Genomic DNA, 18,944 nt, shown 5'->3' with positions numbered 1-18,944 from the left:
AGAGTGTAGTATAACTGCAGTACACTGTAGTATAACTGTAGCCAGAGTGCAGTATAACTGCAGTACACTGTAGTATAACTGTAGCCAGAGTGCAGTATAACTGTAGTACACTGTAGTATAACTGTAGCCAGAGTGTAGTATAACTGCAGTACACTGTAGTATAACTGTAGCCAGAGTGCAGTATAACTGTAGCCAGAGTGCAGTATAACTGCAGTACACTGTAGTATAACTGTAGCCAGAGTGCAGTATAACTGTAGTACACTGTAGTATAACTGTAGCCAGAGTGCAGTATAACTGTAGTACACTGTAGTATAACTGTAGCCAGAGTGCAGTATAACTGCAGTACACTGTAGTATAACTGTAGCCAGAGTGTAGTATAACTGCAGTACACTGTAGTATAACTAGTTAGAATGTAGTATAACTGTAGCCAGAGTGCAGTATAACTGCAGTACATTGTAGTATAACTAGTTAGAATGTAGTATAACTGTAGCCAGAGTGCAGTATAACTGCAGTACATTGTAGTATAACTAGTTAGAATGTAGTATAACTGTAGCCAGAGTGCAGTATAACTGTAGCCAGAGTGCAGTATAACTGCAGTACATTGTAGTATAACTAGTTAGAATGTAGTATAACTGTAGCCAGAGTGCAGTATAACTGCAGTACATTGTAGTATAACTAGTTAGAATGTAGTATAACTGTAGCCAGAGTGCAGTATAACTGCAGTACATTGTAGTATAACTAGTTAGAATGTAGTATAACTGTAGCCAGAGTGCAGTATAACTGCAGTACATTGTAGTATAACTAGTTAGAATGTAGTATAACTGTAGCCAGAGTGCAGTATAACTGCAGTACATTGTAGTATAACTAGTTAGAATGTAGTATAACTGTAGCCAGAGTGTAGTATAACTGCAGTACACTGTACTATAACTGTAGCTAGAGTGCAGTATAACTGTAGCCAGAGTGCAGTATAACTGCAGTACACTGTAGTATAACTAGTTAGAATGTAGTATAACTGTATTTAGAATGCAGTATAACTGTAGCCAGAGTGCAGTATAACTGCAGTACACTGTAGTATAACTGTAGCCAGAGTGCAGTATAACTGCAGTACACTGTAGTATAACTAGTTAGAATGTAGTATAACTGCAGTACACTGTAGTATAACTAGTTAGAATGTAGTATAACTGTAGCTAGAGTGCAGTATAACTGTAGCCAGAGTGCAGTATAACTGTAGTACACTGTAGTATAACTGTAGTACACTGTAGTATAACTAGTTAGAATGTAGTATAACTGCAGTACACTGTAGTATAACTAGTTAGAATGTAGTATAACTGCAGTACACTGTAGTATAACTAGTTAGAATGTAGTATAACTGTAGTACACTGTAGTATAACTGTAGCCAGAGTGCAGTATAACTGCAGTACACTGTAGTATAACTGTAGCCAGAGTGTAGTATAACTGCAGTACACTGTAGTATAACTGTAGCCAGAGTGCAGTATAACTGTAGTACACTGTAGTATAACTGTAGCCAGAGTGCAGTATAACTGCAGTACACTGTAGTATAACTGTAGCCAGAGTGCAGTATAACTGTAGTACACTGTAGTATAACTGTAGCCAGAGTGCAGTATAACTGTAGTACACTGTAGTATAACTGTAGCCAGAGTGCAGTATAACTGTAGCCAGAGTGCAGTATAACTGCAGTACACTGTAGTATAACTAGTTAGAATGTAGTATAACTGTAGCCAGAGTGTAGTATAACTGCAGTACACTGTAGTATAACTAGTTAGAATGTAGTATAACTGTAGCCAGAGTGCAGTATAACTGCAGTACACTGTAGTATAACTAGTTAGAATGTAGTATAACTGTAGCCAGAGTGCAGTATAACTGCAGTACACTGTAGTATAACTGTAGCCAGAGTGCAGTATAACTGCAGTACACTGTAGTATAACTAGTTAGAATGTAGTATAACTGTATTTAGAATGCAGTATAACTGCAGTACACTGTAGTATAACTGTAGCCAGAGTGCAGTATAACTGCAGTACACTGTAGTATAACTGTAGCCAGAGTGCAGTATAACTGCAGTACACTGTAGTATAACTGTAGCCAGAGTGCAGTATAACTGCAGTACACTGTAGTATAACTAGTTAGAATGTAGTATAACTGTATTTAGAATGCAGTATAACTGCAGTACACTGTAGTATAACTAGTTAGAATGTAGTATAACTGTAGTTAGAATGTAGTATAACTGTAGTTAGAATGCAGTATAACTGCAGTACACTGTAGTATAACTAGTTAGAATGTAGTATAACTGCAGTACACTGTAGTATAACTAGTTAGAATGTAGTATAACTAGTTAGAATGTAGTATAACTGTAGTTAGAATGTAGGGTGCAAATACTGCGTCCTAAATAACTCAGTAAAAAACAAAAAGGTAATCTATCATCAGGGTGAAGAACACCGGACTAATCACGCTTCCCTGAGGAGTACCATTGATCAAATCACATTGACAATTCTGACCCCACCCTCATCTGTATGACTCGATCAAACAGGAAGTCAATGATCCAGTTATAGAGTCGTCCCGAAAAATGCCCGACGCACTCCACTTGGATCAACAACCCTTCCCTCCACATGGTATCGTAAACTTTCTCAATGTCAAAATACACAAACACTAATCACATCTCTTTTAACTGTCACCAGGGCAGTCCTCCGTCTCCTGAACCCCCTCTATGTTACGCTCATCACATCTCTAACTTCCAAGAGATACATCATCCTCCATCAACTTACACATGTTGCACGTCAGCTCGATAGGCCTGTAACTGTCCGACCAGGTGGGATCTAATCAGAGTATATCAAAGCCAATGCCAGCATTTTTTTAACTGACGCTTTATCCACATGTGTTCTGGCTCTGGTTCAACCCATCGGTTTCTGGACCAATCAGACGGCCCCCCCCCCGAATGTGTTGGCATTCAGTGAAGGGTTCAGGGAGGTTCTCAGATCCAGGCTCATTGTGTCTGTGTTTGGCCAGAGCAAGGAGTCTGGGTTGCCAAGCAACAGTATAGTAGCCTAGGTAGCTGAATGAGTGTTTCTGCTTTCGACAACGACACATTGTTGCCTTGCCAAACAAATCTTGTTTGGCCAAACAACAACAACCTGGAAAACAGACTGGAGAACAGACCTGGAGAACAGACCTGGAGAACAGACCTGGAGAACAGACCTGGAGAACAGACCTGGAAAACAGACTGGCGTCTAGACCTGGAAAACAGACCTATTGAGATATTTAATGACCACGACTGTCCAATAAACCAACCCTGAACTCCTTCTGCCTAGCAGACGTACGTGTGTGTGTGTGTGTGTGTGTGTGTGAGTGTTAAACATACATTCCATATGTTCACACGGGCATAAGGCCCGACCAACCATATTAATGCATGGTTGGATGTCTTTGTGCCACAAATAGACCATGAGGGGGTGGGTGGGGGGGGGGGGGGCAGGTTGATGTCACACAGTGATCACTTACACATTACTACATGCATGTTCTCATTTACAATGAAGGATTTCCGGGTTGGAAAAGCCATGACGCTTGAACAGAGAGCTAGCCAATTAGACATCTCTTACCTGCCCCAGTGTGTTACAGAAGGATCAGAATCTATCTATCCATAGAGTGGGTGTGTGTGATTAAGGCCCAGTTTCTATCTATAGTCACGAGATCAACACTCAGACTCTAACCTAATGTAGCAGGTGTAAATGAGAGAGAGAAAAAAATAACTGTTTGGGGGAGGTTCTCTTCTGCACTGTTCAACCAATCCAGTCAATGTGGAGGAGGAGTTCAGATAGTGTCGCCATTTTTGAAGGGCGACTGCAACTTCCTGATTTGGCCTCGTTTTGAAGACTGCTCTTTAAGAAACGCCAGCGGCCATGACGGGAAGCCAAAACGTAAGTTGTCTCAGGGTGTGGTTTGATGTGGGTGTGGTGGATGTTTCGCATATCATACCCTTGCAGGTACTGCTGTTTGTCCCTCCTGAGTCACCGTAGCAATAACATAACCACTTCCTCAAAATAGTCCAAATTAATCAAAGAGATATAAGAACTTGCCGAGGAGGTCTTAGTTCCGCAATTTTACATCTAGCTAAGGTGTTTTTTGGTGCAGTATTTCTCAAGTTAAACCCATTAGCATGAAAACTAGTCAGTGCATACAGTCTATGGAGTCAGCAAAGTCTGGCTGTGTGCTCTGCTGATTTCTGAGAACAATAACACAACTACAACTTCCTCATCGGCTGTCAAACTATCTTAAATAAAGAACAAGCTACAAGCTGTTTATCAGTGCAACAAACAAAACAAAAAAATCACTTGCTAGCTAAATTCTAACTCTGTGTTTATTTTTTTATTTTTTTTTAAATGACGCTAGGAAGTCAGGCACATTGAGCAGCCGGGCTTCCATCAGTTTATCAAATCACCGGCGACTAGAGACGTGTGCTTCGGTGCTGTTTTTTTAAAATTTTATTTTATTTTTTATAACTTTCTCAATATCTATTACCAGAGAGTGTCTATCTGGCAACGTTTCATAGGGAATCGTGTTCCAAAACAGGTCACGGGGGGACACGATGCTCACGAATGGGTTTTGGAATATTTACAAGTTGCAGTTGGGATACGAGTGAGCTTTGATCGTTTCAATTCTCACCCCCCCCCCCCAAAAAAAAAGACTTGAGTGATTGAGACTATCAAACGCATCAGCAAGTGGCCACTCCATAAAGGGCCTAGGGGTCAAGGGTTATTTCAATATAACATTGGTGACGTGTTGTCTTACAAGTCTGAGGCGCTGTGTAATGGGCAGGTCTGTCTCACTGTCTGGGGGTTCTGACTGCTATAAAGGGATAGAGCACCAGCTGATATACCACAACCAGCTGATAGAGCACAACCAGCTGGTAGAGGACAACCAGCTGATAGAGCACAACCAGCTGGTAGAGGACAACCAGGTGATAGAGAGCAACCAGCTGATATACCACAACCAGCTGATAGAGCACAACCAGCTGATAGAGGACAACCAGGTGATAGAGAGCAACCAGCTGATAGAGAGCAACCAGCTGATAGAGAGCAACCAGCTGATAGAGCAACCACCTGATAGAGAGCAACCAGCTGATAGAGCACAACCACCTGATAGAGAGCAACCAACTGATAGAGAGCAACCAGCTGATAGAGCACAACCAGCTGATAGAGCACAACCACCTGATAGAGAGCAACCAGCTGATAGAGAGCAACCAGCTGATAGAGCACAACCACCTGATAGAGAGCAACCAACTGATAGAGAGCAACCAACTGATAGAGAGCAACCAGCTGATAGAGAGCAACCAGCTGATAGAGCACAACCAGCTGATAGAGAGCAACCAGCTGATAGAGCACAACCAGCTGATAGAGCACAACCAGCTGATAGAGAGCAACCAGCTGATAGAGAGCAACCACCTGATAGAGAGCAACCAACTGATAGAGGACAACCAGCTGATAGAGGACAACCAGCTGATAGAGAGCAACCAGCTGATAGAGGACAACCACCTGATAGAGAGCAACCAACTGATAGAGGACAACCAGCTGATAGAGGACAACCAGCTGATAGAGGACAACCAGCTGATAGAGCACAACCACCTGATAGAGGACAACCAGCTGATAGAGAGCAACCAACTGATAGAGAGCAACCAGCTGATAGAGCAACCAGCTGATAGAGAGCAACCAGCTGATAGAGCACAACCAGCTGATAGAGAGCAACCAACTGATAGAGAGCAACCAGCTGATAGAGCAACCAGCTGATAGAGAGCAACCAGCTGATAGAGAGCAACCAGCTGATAGAGAGCAACCAGCTGATAGAGAGCAACCAACTGATAGAGAGCAACCAGCTGATAGAGAGCAACCAGCTGATAGAGCAACCAGCTGATAGAGAGCAACCAGCTGATAGAGCGCAACCAGCTGATAGAGAGCAACCAGCTGATAGAGAGCAACCAGCTGATAGAGAGCAACCAGCTGATAGAGAGCAACCAGCTGATAGAGCAACCAGCTGATAGAGAGCAACCAGCTGATAGAGCGCAACCAGCTGATAGAGAGCAACCAGCTGATAGAGCAACCAGCTGATAGAGAGCAACCAGCTGATAGAGAGCAACCAGCTGATAGAGCACAACCAGCTGATAGAGAGCAACCAGCTGATAGAGAGCAACCAGCTGATAGAGAGCAACCAGCTGATAGAGAGCAACCAGCTGATAGAGCACAACCAGCTGATAGAGAGCAACCAGCTGATAGAGCACAACCAGCTGATAGAGAGCAACCAGCTGATAGAGAGCAACCAGCTGATAGAGAGCAACCAGCTGATAGAGCACAACCAGCTGATAGAGCACAACCACCTGATAGAGAGCAACCAACTGATAGAGAGCAACCAGCTGATAGAGAGCAACCAGCTGATAGAGCACAACCAGCTGATAGAGAGCAACCAACTGATAGAGAGCAACCAGCTGATAGAGCACAACCAGCTGATAGAGGGCAACCAGCTGATAGAGAGCAACCAGCTGATAGAGCAACCAGCTGATAGAGGACAACCAGCTGATAGAGAGCAACCAGCTGATAGAGGACAACCAGCTGATAGAGAGCAACCAGCTGATAGAGGACAACCAGCTGATAGAGAGCAACCAGCTGATAGAGCAACCAGCTGATAGAGGACAACCAGCTGATAGAGAGCAACCAGCTGATAGAGCAACCAGCTGATAGAGGACAACCAGCTGATAGAGGACAACCAGCTGATAGAGGACAACCAGCTGATAGAGAGCAACCAGCTGATAGAGGACAACCAGCTGATAGAGAGCAACCAGCTGATAGAGGACAACCAGCTGATAGAGAGCATCCAGCTGATAGAGCAACCAGCTGATAGAGCAACCAGCTGATAGAGGACAACCAGCTGATAGAGCAACCAGCTGATAGAGGACAACCAGCTGATAGAGGACAACCAGCTGATAGAGAGCAACCAGCTGATAGAGCAACCAGCTGATAGAGGACAACCAGCTGATAGAGAGCAACCAGCTGATAGAGCAACCAGCTGATAGAGGACAACCAGCTGATAGAGGACAACCAGCTGATAGAGGACAACCAGCTGATAGAGAGCAACCAGCTGATAGAGGACAACCAGCTGATAGAGAGCAACCAGCTGATAGAGGACAACCAGCTGATAGAGAGCAACCAGCTGATAGAGCAACCAGCTGATAGAGCAACCAGCTGATAGAGGACAACCAGCTGATAGAGCAACCAGCTGATAGAGGACAACCAGCTGATAGAGAGCAACCAGCTGATAGAGCAACCAGCTGATAGAGGACAACCAGCTGATAGAGAGCAACCAGCTGATAGAGCAACCAGCTGATAGAGCAACCAGATGATAGAGAGCAACCAGCTGATAGAGAGCAACCAGCTGATAGAGGACAACCAGCTGATAGAGGACAACCAGCTGATAGAGCAACCAGCTGATAGAGGACAACCAGCTGATAGAGGACAACCAGCTGATAGAGCAACCAGCTGATAGAGAGCAACCAGCTGATAGAGCACAACCAGCTGATAGAGCAACCAACTGATAGAGAGCAACCAGCTGATAGAGCAACCAGCTGATAGAGAGCAACCAGCTGATAGAGCACAACCACCTGATAGAGGACAACCAGCTGATAGAGGACAACCAGCTGATAGAGCAACCAGCTGATAGAGGACAACCAGCTGATAGAGGACAACCAGCTGATAGAGCAACCAGCTGATAGAGAGCAACCAGCTGATAGAGCACAACCAGCTGATAGAGCAACCAACTGATAGAGAGCAACCAGCTGATAGAGCAACCAGCTGATAGAGAGCAACCAGCTGATAGAGCACAACCACCTGATAGAGGACAACCAGCTGATAGAGGACAACCAGCTGATAGAGCAACCAGCTGATAGAGGACAACCAGCTGATAGAGGACAACCAGCTGATAGAGCAACCAGCTGATAGAGAGCAACCAGCTGATAGAGGACAACCAGCTGATAGAGAGCAACCAGCTGATAGAGGACAACCAGCTGATAGAGAGCAACCAGCTGATAGAGCACAACCAGCTGATAGAGAGCAACCAGCTGATAGAGCAACCAGCTGATAGAGCAACCAGCTGATAGAGCGCAACCAGCTGATAGAGAGCAACCAGCTGATAGAGAGCAACCAGCTGATAGAGCAACCAGCTGATAGAGGACAACCAGCTGATAGAGAGCAACCAGCTGATAGAGCACAACCAGCTGATAGAGAGCAACCAGCTGATAGAGCAACCAGCTGATAGAGGACAACCAGCTGATAGAGCACAACCAGCTGATAGAGCAACCAGCTGATAGAGGACAACCAGCTGATAGAGAGCAACCAGCTGATAGAGAGCAACCAGCTGATAGAGCAACCAGCTGATAGAGCAACCAGCTGATAGAGGACAACCAGCTGATAGAGAGCAACCAGCTGATAGAGCAACCAGCTGATAGAGGACAACCAGCTGATAGAGCACAACCAGCTGATAGAGCAACCAGCTGATAGAGGACAACCAGCTGATAGAGCACAACCAGCTGATAGAGCAACCAGCTGATAGAGGACAACCAGCTGATAGAGAGCAACCAGCTGATAGAGGACAACCAGCTGATAGAGCACAACCAGCTGATAGAGCAACCAGCTGATAGAGCAACCAGCTGATAGAGCAACCAGCTGATAGAGGACAACCAGCTGATAGAGGACAACCAGCTGATAGAGCACAACCAGCTGATAGAGGACAACCAGCTGATAGAGAGCAACCAGCTGATAGAGGACAACCAGCTGATAGAGCAACCAGCTGATAGAGCAACCAGCTGATAGAGAGCAACCAGCTGATAGAGGACAACCAGCTGATAGAGGACAACCAGCTGATAGAGGACAACCAGCTGATAGAGGACAACCATATCCATCCCACTGAGAAGTAGCAGTACCTAAGCAGGCAGCAGGCTGCAATGACATGAAAGGACTTTAATTATTTGTAACAGCAAGTGTAATCTGTCCACTAAGGGTGTCCAACGTTTTGACGGAGCAGAGATTAAAAATATCCATCTATCTTTATCTGCATGGAGACTCAGATGAGCTTTGAATAGAACCATTTAGTTATTCCTTCTTGAGCATTAAGTCACGACGAGGGTTGTTAACAGTGCTGACAACGTTATTTAACACAAGCCTAATAAAACACATTAGAAAGCACATCAGCACCATCTGATAGGCCTAGCTGCTTGTTTATCTAAGAGTATAGAGACGTCAGAGAGAGAGAGAGAGATGCTGTGTGTTTCATAAATTCAAGGGAATCTCCTCAGCTCCTGCCGAGGCACCAGCGGGTAGTAGGTGTACATATCTCCAGCGAAACGTCCCACTGTGCGCTCATGTATGTGTGTAAACACTGGTATTATTGTAGCCGAGGCCTTGCTTGAGTGAGCCTATTCTTCCCACCATCAATTGAAACTCCGTCAGTGAGCAGCCTTGGCATCTCGCCAGAGAGAGAGAGAGACAGAGGGAGAGAGAGGGAGAGAGAGAGAGAGAGAGGGAGGGAGGGAGGGAGAGAGAGAGAGAGAGGGGGAGAGAGAGAGAGGGGGAGAGAGAGCGGGAGGGAAAGAGAGAGAGAGGAGGAGAGAGAGAGAGAGAGAGAGAAAGAAAGAGGGAGGTAAACAATCCCCTCCCCCATCGCGTGCAGCGCGGGGCCTTTAAACATTCCCATGGGCTAGCAGTGGGTGATACATTTCTCCAGCCACATCCCTGTTTTAATTGTCTCTTCTAGTTCTCAGAATATAAGCCTATAGAATATAATATAACTTTATTTGTCCATGCGAGGGTGGACATTTTCTTGTTATCGCGCTCTATTGAATGCAACCCGAAGCCACACAAATTATACCGAACAAAAATGTAAACATAACATGCAACAATCTCAAATATTTTTTATGATTTACAGTTCATATACAATAAATAAGTCAATTTAAATAAATGAACTACGCCCTAATCTATGGATTTCACATGATTGGGCAGGGATGCAGCCATGGGCTCATGCAGCCATGGGCGAGCCAGGCCCAGCCAATTAGAATGAGTTTTTCCCCACAAAATGGCTTTATGACAGACAGAAATACTCCTCAGCACCCCTCTTCCCCCTACTCAGATCCCGCAGGTGAAGAAACTGGATGTGGAGTTCCTGGGCTGCCATGGTTACACGTGATCTGCGTTTGTGAGGGCCCGTTGGACGTACTGTCAAATTCTTTCAAACGATGTTGGAGGCAGCTTGTGTTAGCTTATGTTAGAGAAATGAGCATGATATTCTCTGGCAACAGCCCTGGTTGACATTCCTGCAGGCAGCATGCCAATTGCACACTCCCTAAAAAGTTGTGACCTCTGTAGCATTGTGTTGTGTGACAAAACGGCACATTTTAAAGTGGCCTTTTATTGTCCCCAACACAAGGTGCACCTGTGTAATGATCATGCTGTTTAATCAGCTTCTTGATATGCCACACCTGTTAGGTGGATGGATTATCTAACAGGGATGTAAACACATTTGTGTGCAACATTTGAGAGAAATAAGTTTATTGCGCTTATGGAACATTTCTGTGATTTTTTTACATTTAATTTCAGCTCGTGTTAACATAGGACCAACACTTTACATGTTGCACTTCTATTTATCTAAAGTTGAATAATTGATCATCACAATTAGACAATAACATTTCCTCTCTGAAACACACACAAAAAAAATTCAACCTGATCTCTCATAGCCTATATAAATGTGAGTGGTTACTATGGGGTAAATGACAAAGAGAGGTCCAGTCTGACTTGAAGATTTAGAGACAAAAGCATGATGCTGTGTGATGCCTACAGGTTATGACATGTTGTAACTGAGATATTAGCGTTTCTCTTCCATGCCTCACTGTAGCCTAGTTGTGTACTCAGTGTAGGCTACTCCACATATTCGGAGCCATACAGGTGCAAATCCCAGTGCTTTGTTTTCAGACACCGCCCATGAAGGGTTAAAAAGAGGCAACGTGAGAAGCCTTACTACAAACTCATTCATCCTTTTCTTGCCACGCCTTTAAAACGTAAACAAATGGGGGCTTGACCAATTACAGGCCTAGAATTCCCACGTAGCGATCTGCCGATGATCAGATGACTAAAGGAGAAACTATTTAAATCTGTAATGAGAAACTTGACGCAAGTTCATACATTCACTCTGCTGCTACCGGTTTTTTAGGCACATACGAGACACTGCCGCCGGCTTTCATTGACACTTGGTTCATTGGACAGGCTCACTGAAAACACCAACTGTGAACCTTCTAGTTATTATCTAAACAACTAACGAGTTTTACATTTTTTTTGAGAAGAAATGAAAAATAGCACTCTTCTGTTGTGGATTTTCTTACTTTGTGCAGTTGCATTCTTTGTGTCGGGAGCGGAAGAGAACACCGTTTTCAAAGGTAAAATTATATTAAATCTAATCACAAACTATTTCATTGACTCTTTTTAAAAGCATATTCGGATAGTCTGCCTTAAATTTAAATATTAGGCTAGACTACCCACTGGAGTTTGAGTCATAAGGGAGAGACACCATGAAGAAAGGGTCAATGACTCTTTAAGGCAGTTTTCGTGTGAGTTGAAAAAGTGACTTAGGAAGGGTTAACAATGTGGCGCAAAACCCGGACAAGACGCCACGTCTCCTGTTCCATATTGAAATGAGTTTTCAGCTAAATCCGTGTTTTACTGAGAACCCAGTCAGTGCCCCGCGAGTCTATTTAAAAGTTGGCCTAAGCAATCAGTCTAAATTCCAATGTTAAATTCCGATTATCTTTACTTTTTTTTTTTTTACACGAAAGCAATTTTATGTAATTCCACTATCCTGCTCTGTTCCTGAGAGGAATTTATGCTCATGTGCCAGTCGTAACAAAAAAGTTATCTAAATATTTTCCATGCGATTTCTAAATTACTATCCTGACTACAGTAGGACCAACTTGCCTCGGTTGTTTTTTTAAACTCTGCAGTTATCCTGAGTGTTCGTGTGAAAAGCGTGTCAGTACGAGCACGACCAGTGTGGGGAGCTCTGGAGTGGCCGAGATGTGGCCGTGCGCCATTGGCAGAAAGGCCACTGTAGCAATTATTGTGCGCCGAGTTTAGCACGTGTAGACTACAGTAAAATACTTACAACAATGCCGAGTTAAAAAAGAAAGAAAAATGGTAATAAAATAACAAGGACTCTATATACAAGGAGCAGGCCTACTCGTATCTAGTTAATGTGCAGGGGTATGAGGTAGAGTTAATTTGCACATGTAGGTTTTAAAGTGACTAGGCAATCAGGATGGATTATGGGGGTATAAGCCTTTTGATATCATCTTAGCTGCTGTATGGCCTACATGACGTAACTGTATAGGCTGCACTGTCTGTTCTACGTTTAACAGGTGATTTCAGGGCGTTGTCATAGAAATAATTGCCAAAGATTGCTTTTCAGCAACAGCTTCCTCTCTCTTTACTGCTTCTCCTCCCATCTGTACTACACTGCTTCTCCTCCCATCTGTACTACACTGATTTGATCTGTGAAAAGGGAGTGGGAGTGGGGGGGGGGGGTGGAACCGGAACCGTGGAACCGGAACCGTGGAATGGACAAGCAAAGCTCCTGATAGATATTCACGATATTCCTGTCTGGTGCACTGAATGGAAGATGAAGAATCCAGGATAACACTGAGGTGCACCTAGACATGATGCTAATACTGATGTCCCTCCCCCCTGTTTCCTCTCCCTCTCTGTCTCCCTCTCTGTCTCCCTCTCTGTCTCCCTCTCTGTCTCCCTCTCTGTCTCCCTCTCTGTCTCCCTCTCTGTCTCCCTCTCTGTCTCCCTCTCTGTCTCCCTCTCTGTCTCCCTCTCTGTCTCCCTCTCTGTCTCCCTCTCTGTCTCCCTCTCTGTCTCCCTCTCTGTCTCCCTCTCTGTCTCCCTCTCTGTCTCCCTCTCTGTCTCCCTCTCTGTCTCCCTCTTTCTCAGATGAGGAGTTTAAAGTGCCACGTAGTGAGAATGAGACGGTACATGACCGGATCACATACAACATGAGGAAGAGTCTGGATCTAGATGTGGACGGCTGCATCCTTCTGCCTGGTGAGAAGAGGAGTCTGCTGGAATGTGGATTCAACGTCACTGCCAAGACCATCTTTATTATCCACGGCTGGACGGTAAACACAGACTAACCTTATAGACTACCCTCACACAGTTTGCTTCAATGAGTCTTTGTGTTTTTAGAAGTGTGTGTGTGTGACAGTTTGAAGATCGCTGACTCTTTGAGAACCCCCCCCCCCCCCCCGTCTCTCCAGATGAGCGGGATGTTTGAGAGCTGGATGCGAAAGCTGGTGGCGGCCGTGATGCAGCGAGAGCCAGAGGCCAACGTAGTCATCGTTGAATGGCTGCCCATGGCCCACCAGCTCTACCCTGACGCTGTCAACCACACCCACCAAGTCGGCCTCAGCGTCGCCACCACCATCAACTGGCTCCAGGTGTGTAATTGATTTGAATTTGATAGTTCTGTGGTGTCTTCTATTGGTGAATAGGGCTGGTTTGTAGACATTGATCTCTAGGCTGCCAGAGGACAGGACTGTCTCAGTAGCTTAGCGAGGGGCGATGGATCCAGGACACATGGAGTCCAGTGTGTTTAGAGCACAGCTGAGTAGCCTAACACCCTTCCAGTCCCACCAACTGGCTACTGCAGTAGTAGTAATAGTAGTAGTAATGCGTTGGCAAGGATTGGCTTGCAGGGAAGTTTCCCTTAGCAACAGAACAACCGGGAAGCCGCTCGCAACCTTTGCAGGTGTGGGTGGGAACTCTGGGATTCTAGAACTCTATCTGGTTGGTCGGGACTCGGCAGATACTCTTGAGGAAGAGTTGTCCTGTATCTAGTTTTGTGATGGGGAATCGCTCTCATCACGAGCCAATGGCTGCATTCCCAGTCCTCTCCCCTCATTCGTGACTTGACTTCCACTAAAAGCAGAGACTGGGTTTAGTTAAAATCCACCGTACCGCTTTCCATTTTTACCCATCTGGTCTGTTCAGATGGATGATTGAGGGAAAGGAGGCTATTTAACAGTATTGGGACGCGTCCAACGTCTCATTCAGGCCCCTGAACCAGGTCAGGACACGGCTGACACGTAAGCCCAGGGTTCAGGCTGTGGATAGGGGAGTAGATTGAGGCAGAAGGTAGAGGAAGGAAGAGCGGGAACGTATTCTGCCCTCATTATCTCCACTGGGATTGGCTGGTGCCCAGGGAATGATTGACTGCTATTGGCCGAGGGCCAGGTCTTGTTCAGTGTGTGGGGGGGTGTAGCAGCAGCAGCTGATGTGTGTGTGTGTGTGGGTTGTCTTGTATCCAATAGGAGGAACAGCAGATGCCCTTGCAGAATGTGCACCTGATTGGCTACAGCTTGGGGGCCCATGTGGCGGGCTACGCTGGCACGTTTGTGCGAGGGAGCGTCGGCCGAATCACAGGTAAGTGGCTCGAAGATGGTATGACATCACTCACTGTCGCTCCTTACAACTCTGAACAGGCAACTGTATGACCCTTTGGAATGGTGCCAAGCTCCTGTAAATCAAACTCCATAACTTGTCCAATAGGAAACAAGTACTTATTAGTGTAAAGGTCCATATAGTCAAATATCTACCTAGCGTCAACGTGTCTTTATGGAGCAACGGATGTGTTAAGATGTCTAGTTTCTTAGACACGACCCCTCTCTTGTCCACCAAATGAGACATTCCTGTTTCTTCCATCTCTCCTATAGGTCTAGATCCGGCAGGGCCCATGTTTGAGGGGGTGGGGGATGAGAAGCGCCTCTCTTCGGACGATGCGGACTTCGTGGATGTCCTGCATACGTACACGCGCGAGGCGCTGGGAGTGAGCATAGGCATTCAGCAGCCCATCGGAGACATCGACATCTACCCCAACGGAGGAGACGTGCAGCCGGGCTGTGACCTGACGAGCGTGCTGACCAGTGCCGCCGGAGGAAGTGAGTGCCTACACGGGGTAGTCAATGAGACACAGAAGGAAGTTTCGGAGACCAACATTTCTCAATCTTTCCCAAATTCAGTTTAAAAAAATTCTTAATCTCGCTTGGCGGATTCTCTTGTAATACAGGCCCTCCTGGTTTGAGGAATCCTCCAAACAAGATTGTTGATACTCAGGGATTTCTGCAAGCCTAACTTAGACACTGTACTGGTTTTGCTGTTGTGCGTTAATATGACCCGTCCTTCCCTCTTCAGACTTCATGGACGTGATGAAGTGTGAGCACGAGCGAGCCGTACACCTGTTTGTGGACTCTCTGATTAGCAAGGAACACACGAGCTTCGCCTACCAGTGCACAGACCCTGAACGCTTCAAGAAGGGCATCTGCCTGAGCTGTCGTAAGAACCGCTGCAACCAGATGGGTTACAACGCCAAGAAGACGAGGAAGAGGCGCAATAGCAAGATGTACCTGAAGACCCGTGCCGACACACCCTTCGGAGGTGAGCTGTGTTTTGTAGCCCTATGGGTGGTTTAGTGGTTCCAACAGTAACTGAAACTGTAACCAGGATCTAGTTTTTTTCTTTCTTTTCTCTTACTTACTAGCGGGCTCTGGGTTAAATCCTCCTGCCGAGGGCTCTGGGTTAAATCCTCCTGCCGCGGGCTCTGGGTTAAATCCTCCTGCCACGGGCTCTGGGTTAAATCCTCCTGCCGTGGGCTCTGGGTTAAATCCTTCTGCAGTTATAAATCTATATCTGTTGCTGTAATGCCTTTTCCTTATCCCTTGGCTACTGGTACTGATATCTCAACTTGTTTTTGACACACCTTGCAGTCATAAAGCTACTGTAATCTCCTGTATAAGCTTAAAGCCTTGCCCCTAGTGTTGATACAAGTGATTTTTAAACCTCTTGGGCTCTGTTTGTCCCTCCTAGGGATCCATTACCAGATGAAGATGCATGTGTTCAACAGAAAGCAGGCTGATAACGCTGACCCGACCTTCTACGTGAAACTGTATGGCGCTCACAACGACAGCCAAGACCTGCATGTAGACATGTGAGTACATGGTATTACTAGACTGTATACTAGATGGAACCCAAGATGGAACAAAACTTGAGTAGTACTATTGCACCGGCATTGTAACTCGGTCTCAAAGCTGCGTGTTGGGGGAAACCTCTGTACTGAATGGGTGAAGTTAGGATTGTGGTGCTGCTCATTTGAATGTGTGGGTTTTGATCTCGCCCTTAACTTCTCACTTAATAGCAAATAAGTGACGACTATTTACTGTTTGTAGATGACCTGTGATTGACCCTTTTGTGTCGTCGTCGTCCCCCCCCTCCAGTCCAAACAAAGTGGGTTTGAACCTGACCAACACGTTCCTAGTCTTCACCGAGGACGACATCGGGGATCTGCTGAAGATCCGTCTGAGCTGGGAGGGGGCGTCCGAGTCCTTCGGGTCCTTCTGGAAAAACATTAAAAAGAGCTTCTGGGACTGGAAGAGCAGCAGCAACAAGCCCTCCACCCAGGTGTTGGAGGTCCGTAGGATCCGTGTCAAGTGTGGAGAAACTCAGAAGAAGTAAGTTTGGGGGGTTGGGAGAACGGCAGCAAGCAGCCATCTTGGTTTTATAAATGGCTGCTGTAATTCCACTGGTTGGTTGGTGGTTCACCACGTGAAGTCGACCATCTGATTTGATCATAAACTGGGATGTTATTAGTCAGTTCTACATTGTCATTTTCACTTTATGAACTGGGACTCTGCTTTGGCATATTTAGTCAAGTGTTTTGCTCTTTTGCCTTTTTTTGTGTTCTCTTACACTTCTCGTATTGACCAGTTTCCTTGTTTGTGCTTGTGTAGGTTCACGTTCTGTGCCCAGGACCCCTCATTGACTGAGATCACGCCAGGACAGGGGATCACGTACGTCAAGTGTCGCGACGGCTGGGAGGTCAAACCCAGTAAAAAAAAGTAAACGGCCCGGCCCATTCAAATAGTGTCTTGTTGAATTCCTTAACAGTGTCTTATTTGACACTGTATAAATCTTTTATTACTGTAAACCATTAGACAAGGTCCTGAGATTGTCTGTCTGATGTATTGTCAATCATGTATATTGACTGTTCCCTCTCGTTTTTGATTTTGACAGATTACACCTATAAGGATTCAGGACTTCAACGATCAATACACTGTCACCATGGGGACCCGAAGGCGGAAGGAAGAACCGCCTTCGTCTGAGCATCTGGCCGGTTTCCGTCGGTTACCGATGCTCGCATGACTCTGGTCTCTGTCAAATGGGATGATGGGAGGCACGTGCTGTGGGAAGGGGTGGCCGGTCCTTAGTGTACTGTCTGTCAGGACTGTCTGACGTTTCTTAGTGTTTATTTGTGCAGACTGGCAGTCAACTCGGATTAGGAAAATGGTGTTAAATGTGTTATCGGACATTCCCCACCCCCCAACAAACCTAGTCTCTTTACTGTAGATTTTTTTATTAATTTATGAAGAATGGAAGCACTGCAAGACCTAGCTTTATTTATCAACCCCCCCCCCCCAAGTACATCCTGTACTGACGCACATTACATTTGAATCGTTTAATATTTGTGAGCTGCAGTATTTGTCTGTTTGCATTTGAGTGTATGTTATTTTGGTATGTGTTTGCGTGTGTGCACATCATTTGTGTAGTATGACCAAGTGTGAGCGTGCCTTTTTGGGTAGAGCGAGCTGAGTGCGATTTAACATGAATACACTGGGTAACTGAAGGATGTGACTGGCTACATGGACATGATCTTTCATTGTATTGTGACTTCTGTGTACCATAGTAGTTTGTGTATATAATGTAACTAACTAACTTTTTTTTTTTTTTTCAAAATAAATTAAATTCACTTATTTTTAATTCTGTTTTGACCTTTTCTCTTCGGCTGGATGGCCGTAACAAGGTGTGGTCTGAAAGTTTGGCACTTAAGTATAAAATAGGTGAGTCAAAGTATAGAATACTTGAAATTACAAGGTTTACTAACAGGGTAGTGCACTACTAAAATATAGCACCCATTTGAGTTGCTCTAACTTAAGCTCCAAAATCTGATAATTTCTCAGAGTCCATAGTGCAGTAACTATAAGTTAAATCCCTGTTAAGGCTATTTACAGTGCATTTGGAAAGTATTCAGACCCCTTGACTTTCTCCATGTGTAAATCCTTAATCTACACACTACCCCATAATGACAAAGCTTAAACAGGTTTTTAGACATTTTTGCAGTTTTATGAAAATTACTACAATGTAGAATAGTAGTGACGACAAACTATGAAATAACACACATGGAATCATGTAACCAAAAATGTGTTAAATCTCATATATATTTTGATTTTTCAAAGTAGCCACCCTTTGCCTTGACAGCTTTGCAAACTCTTGGCATTCTCTCAACCAGCTTCATGAGGTATTCACATGGAATGCATTTCAATTAACTGGTGCCTTGTTAATTTGAGGAATTTCTTTAATGCATTTGAGCCAATAAGTTGTGTTACAAGGTAGGGGTGGTATACAGAAGATGGCCCTATTTGGTAAAAGACCAAGTCCATATGGCAAGAACTGGTCAAACGAGCAAAGAGAAACGGCAGTCTATTACTTTAAGACATGAAGGTCAGTCAATCTGGAAGATTTCAAGAACTAAGAAAGTTAATTCAAGTGCAGTCGCAAAAACCATCAAGCGCTATGATGAAACTGGCTCTCATGAGGACCGCCACAAGAATGAAATACCCAGAGTTACCTCTGCTGCAGAGGATAAGTTCATTAGAGGCACAAGCCTCAGAAATTGCAGCCCAAATAAATGCTTCACAGAGTTCAAGTAACAGACACATCTCAACATCAACTGTTCAGAGGAGACTGGGTGAATCAGGCCATCATGGTTGAATTGCTGCAAAGAAACCACTACTAAAGGACACC

General features: G+C 45.0%; 1 protein-coding gene across 2 annotated transcripts in view; it reads left to right on the top strand.

Annotated features, from left to right (window-relative positions):
* Positions 1-17,900, top strand: part of LOC129853006 (endothelial lipase-like) — a 38,097-nt gene extending 20,197 nt beyond the window's left edge. Inside the window, exons 1-10 of one of the 2 annotated variants that reach the window (XM_055918626.1) lie at positions 11,194-11,473; positions 13,026-13,210; positions 13,349-13,528; positions 14,402-14,513; positions 14,804-15,028; positions 15,282-15,524; positions 15,954-16,074; positions 16,361-16,594; positions 16,874-16,981; positions 17,157-17,900. In XM_055918626.1, coding sequence (XP_055774601.1) covers positions 11,383-11,473; positions 13,026-13,210; positions 13,349-13,528; positions 14,402-14,513; positions 14,804-15,028; positions 15,282-15,524; positions 15,954-16,074; positions 16,361-16,594; positions 16,874-16,981; positions 17,157-17,169 — 1,512 coding nt within the window. In that variant the 5' untranslated portion in view covers positions 11,194-11,382 and the 3' untranslated portion in view covers positions 17,170-17,900. Of the gene's footprint in view, positions 1-11,193; positions 11,474-13,025; positions 13,211-13,348; positions 13,529-14,401; positions 14,514-14,803; positions 15,029-15,281; positions 15,525-15,953; positions 16,075-16,360; positions 16,595-16,873; positions 16,982-17,156 lie in introns of those variants that run through there. The other variant, XM_055918625.1, reaches the window with a different exon arrangement.
* Positions 17,901-18,944: the final 1,044 nt, after the last annotated feature.

This window comes from Salvelinus fontinalis, chromosome 4 (genome assembly GCF_029448725.1).
Source record: "Salvelinus fontinalis isolate EN_2023a chromosome 4, ASM2944872v1, whole genome shotgun sequence".
NCBI lineage: Eukaryota > Metazoa > Chordata > Actinopteri > Salmoniformes > Salmonidae > Salvelinus > Salvelinus fontinalis.
Note: the sequence above shows the minus strand (reverse complement) of the source record. Positions and strands in the feature narration are given on the sequence as shown.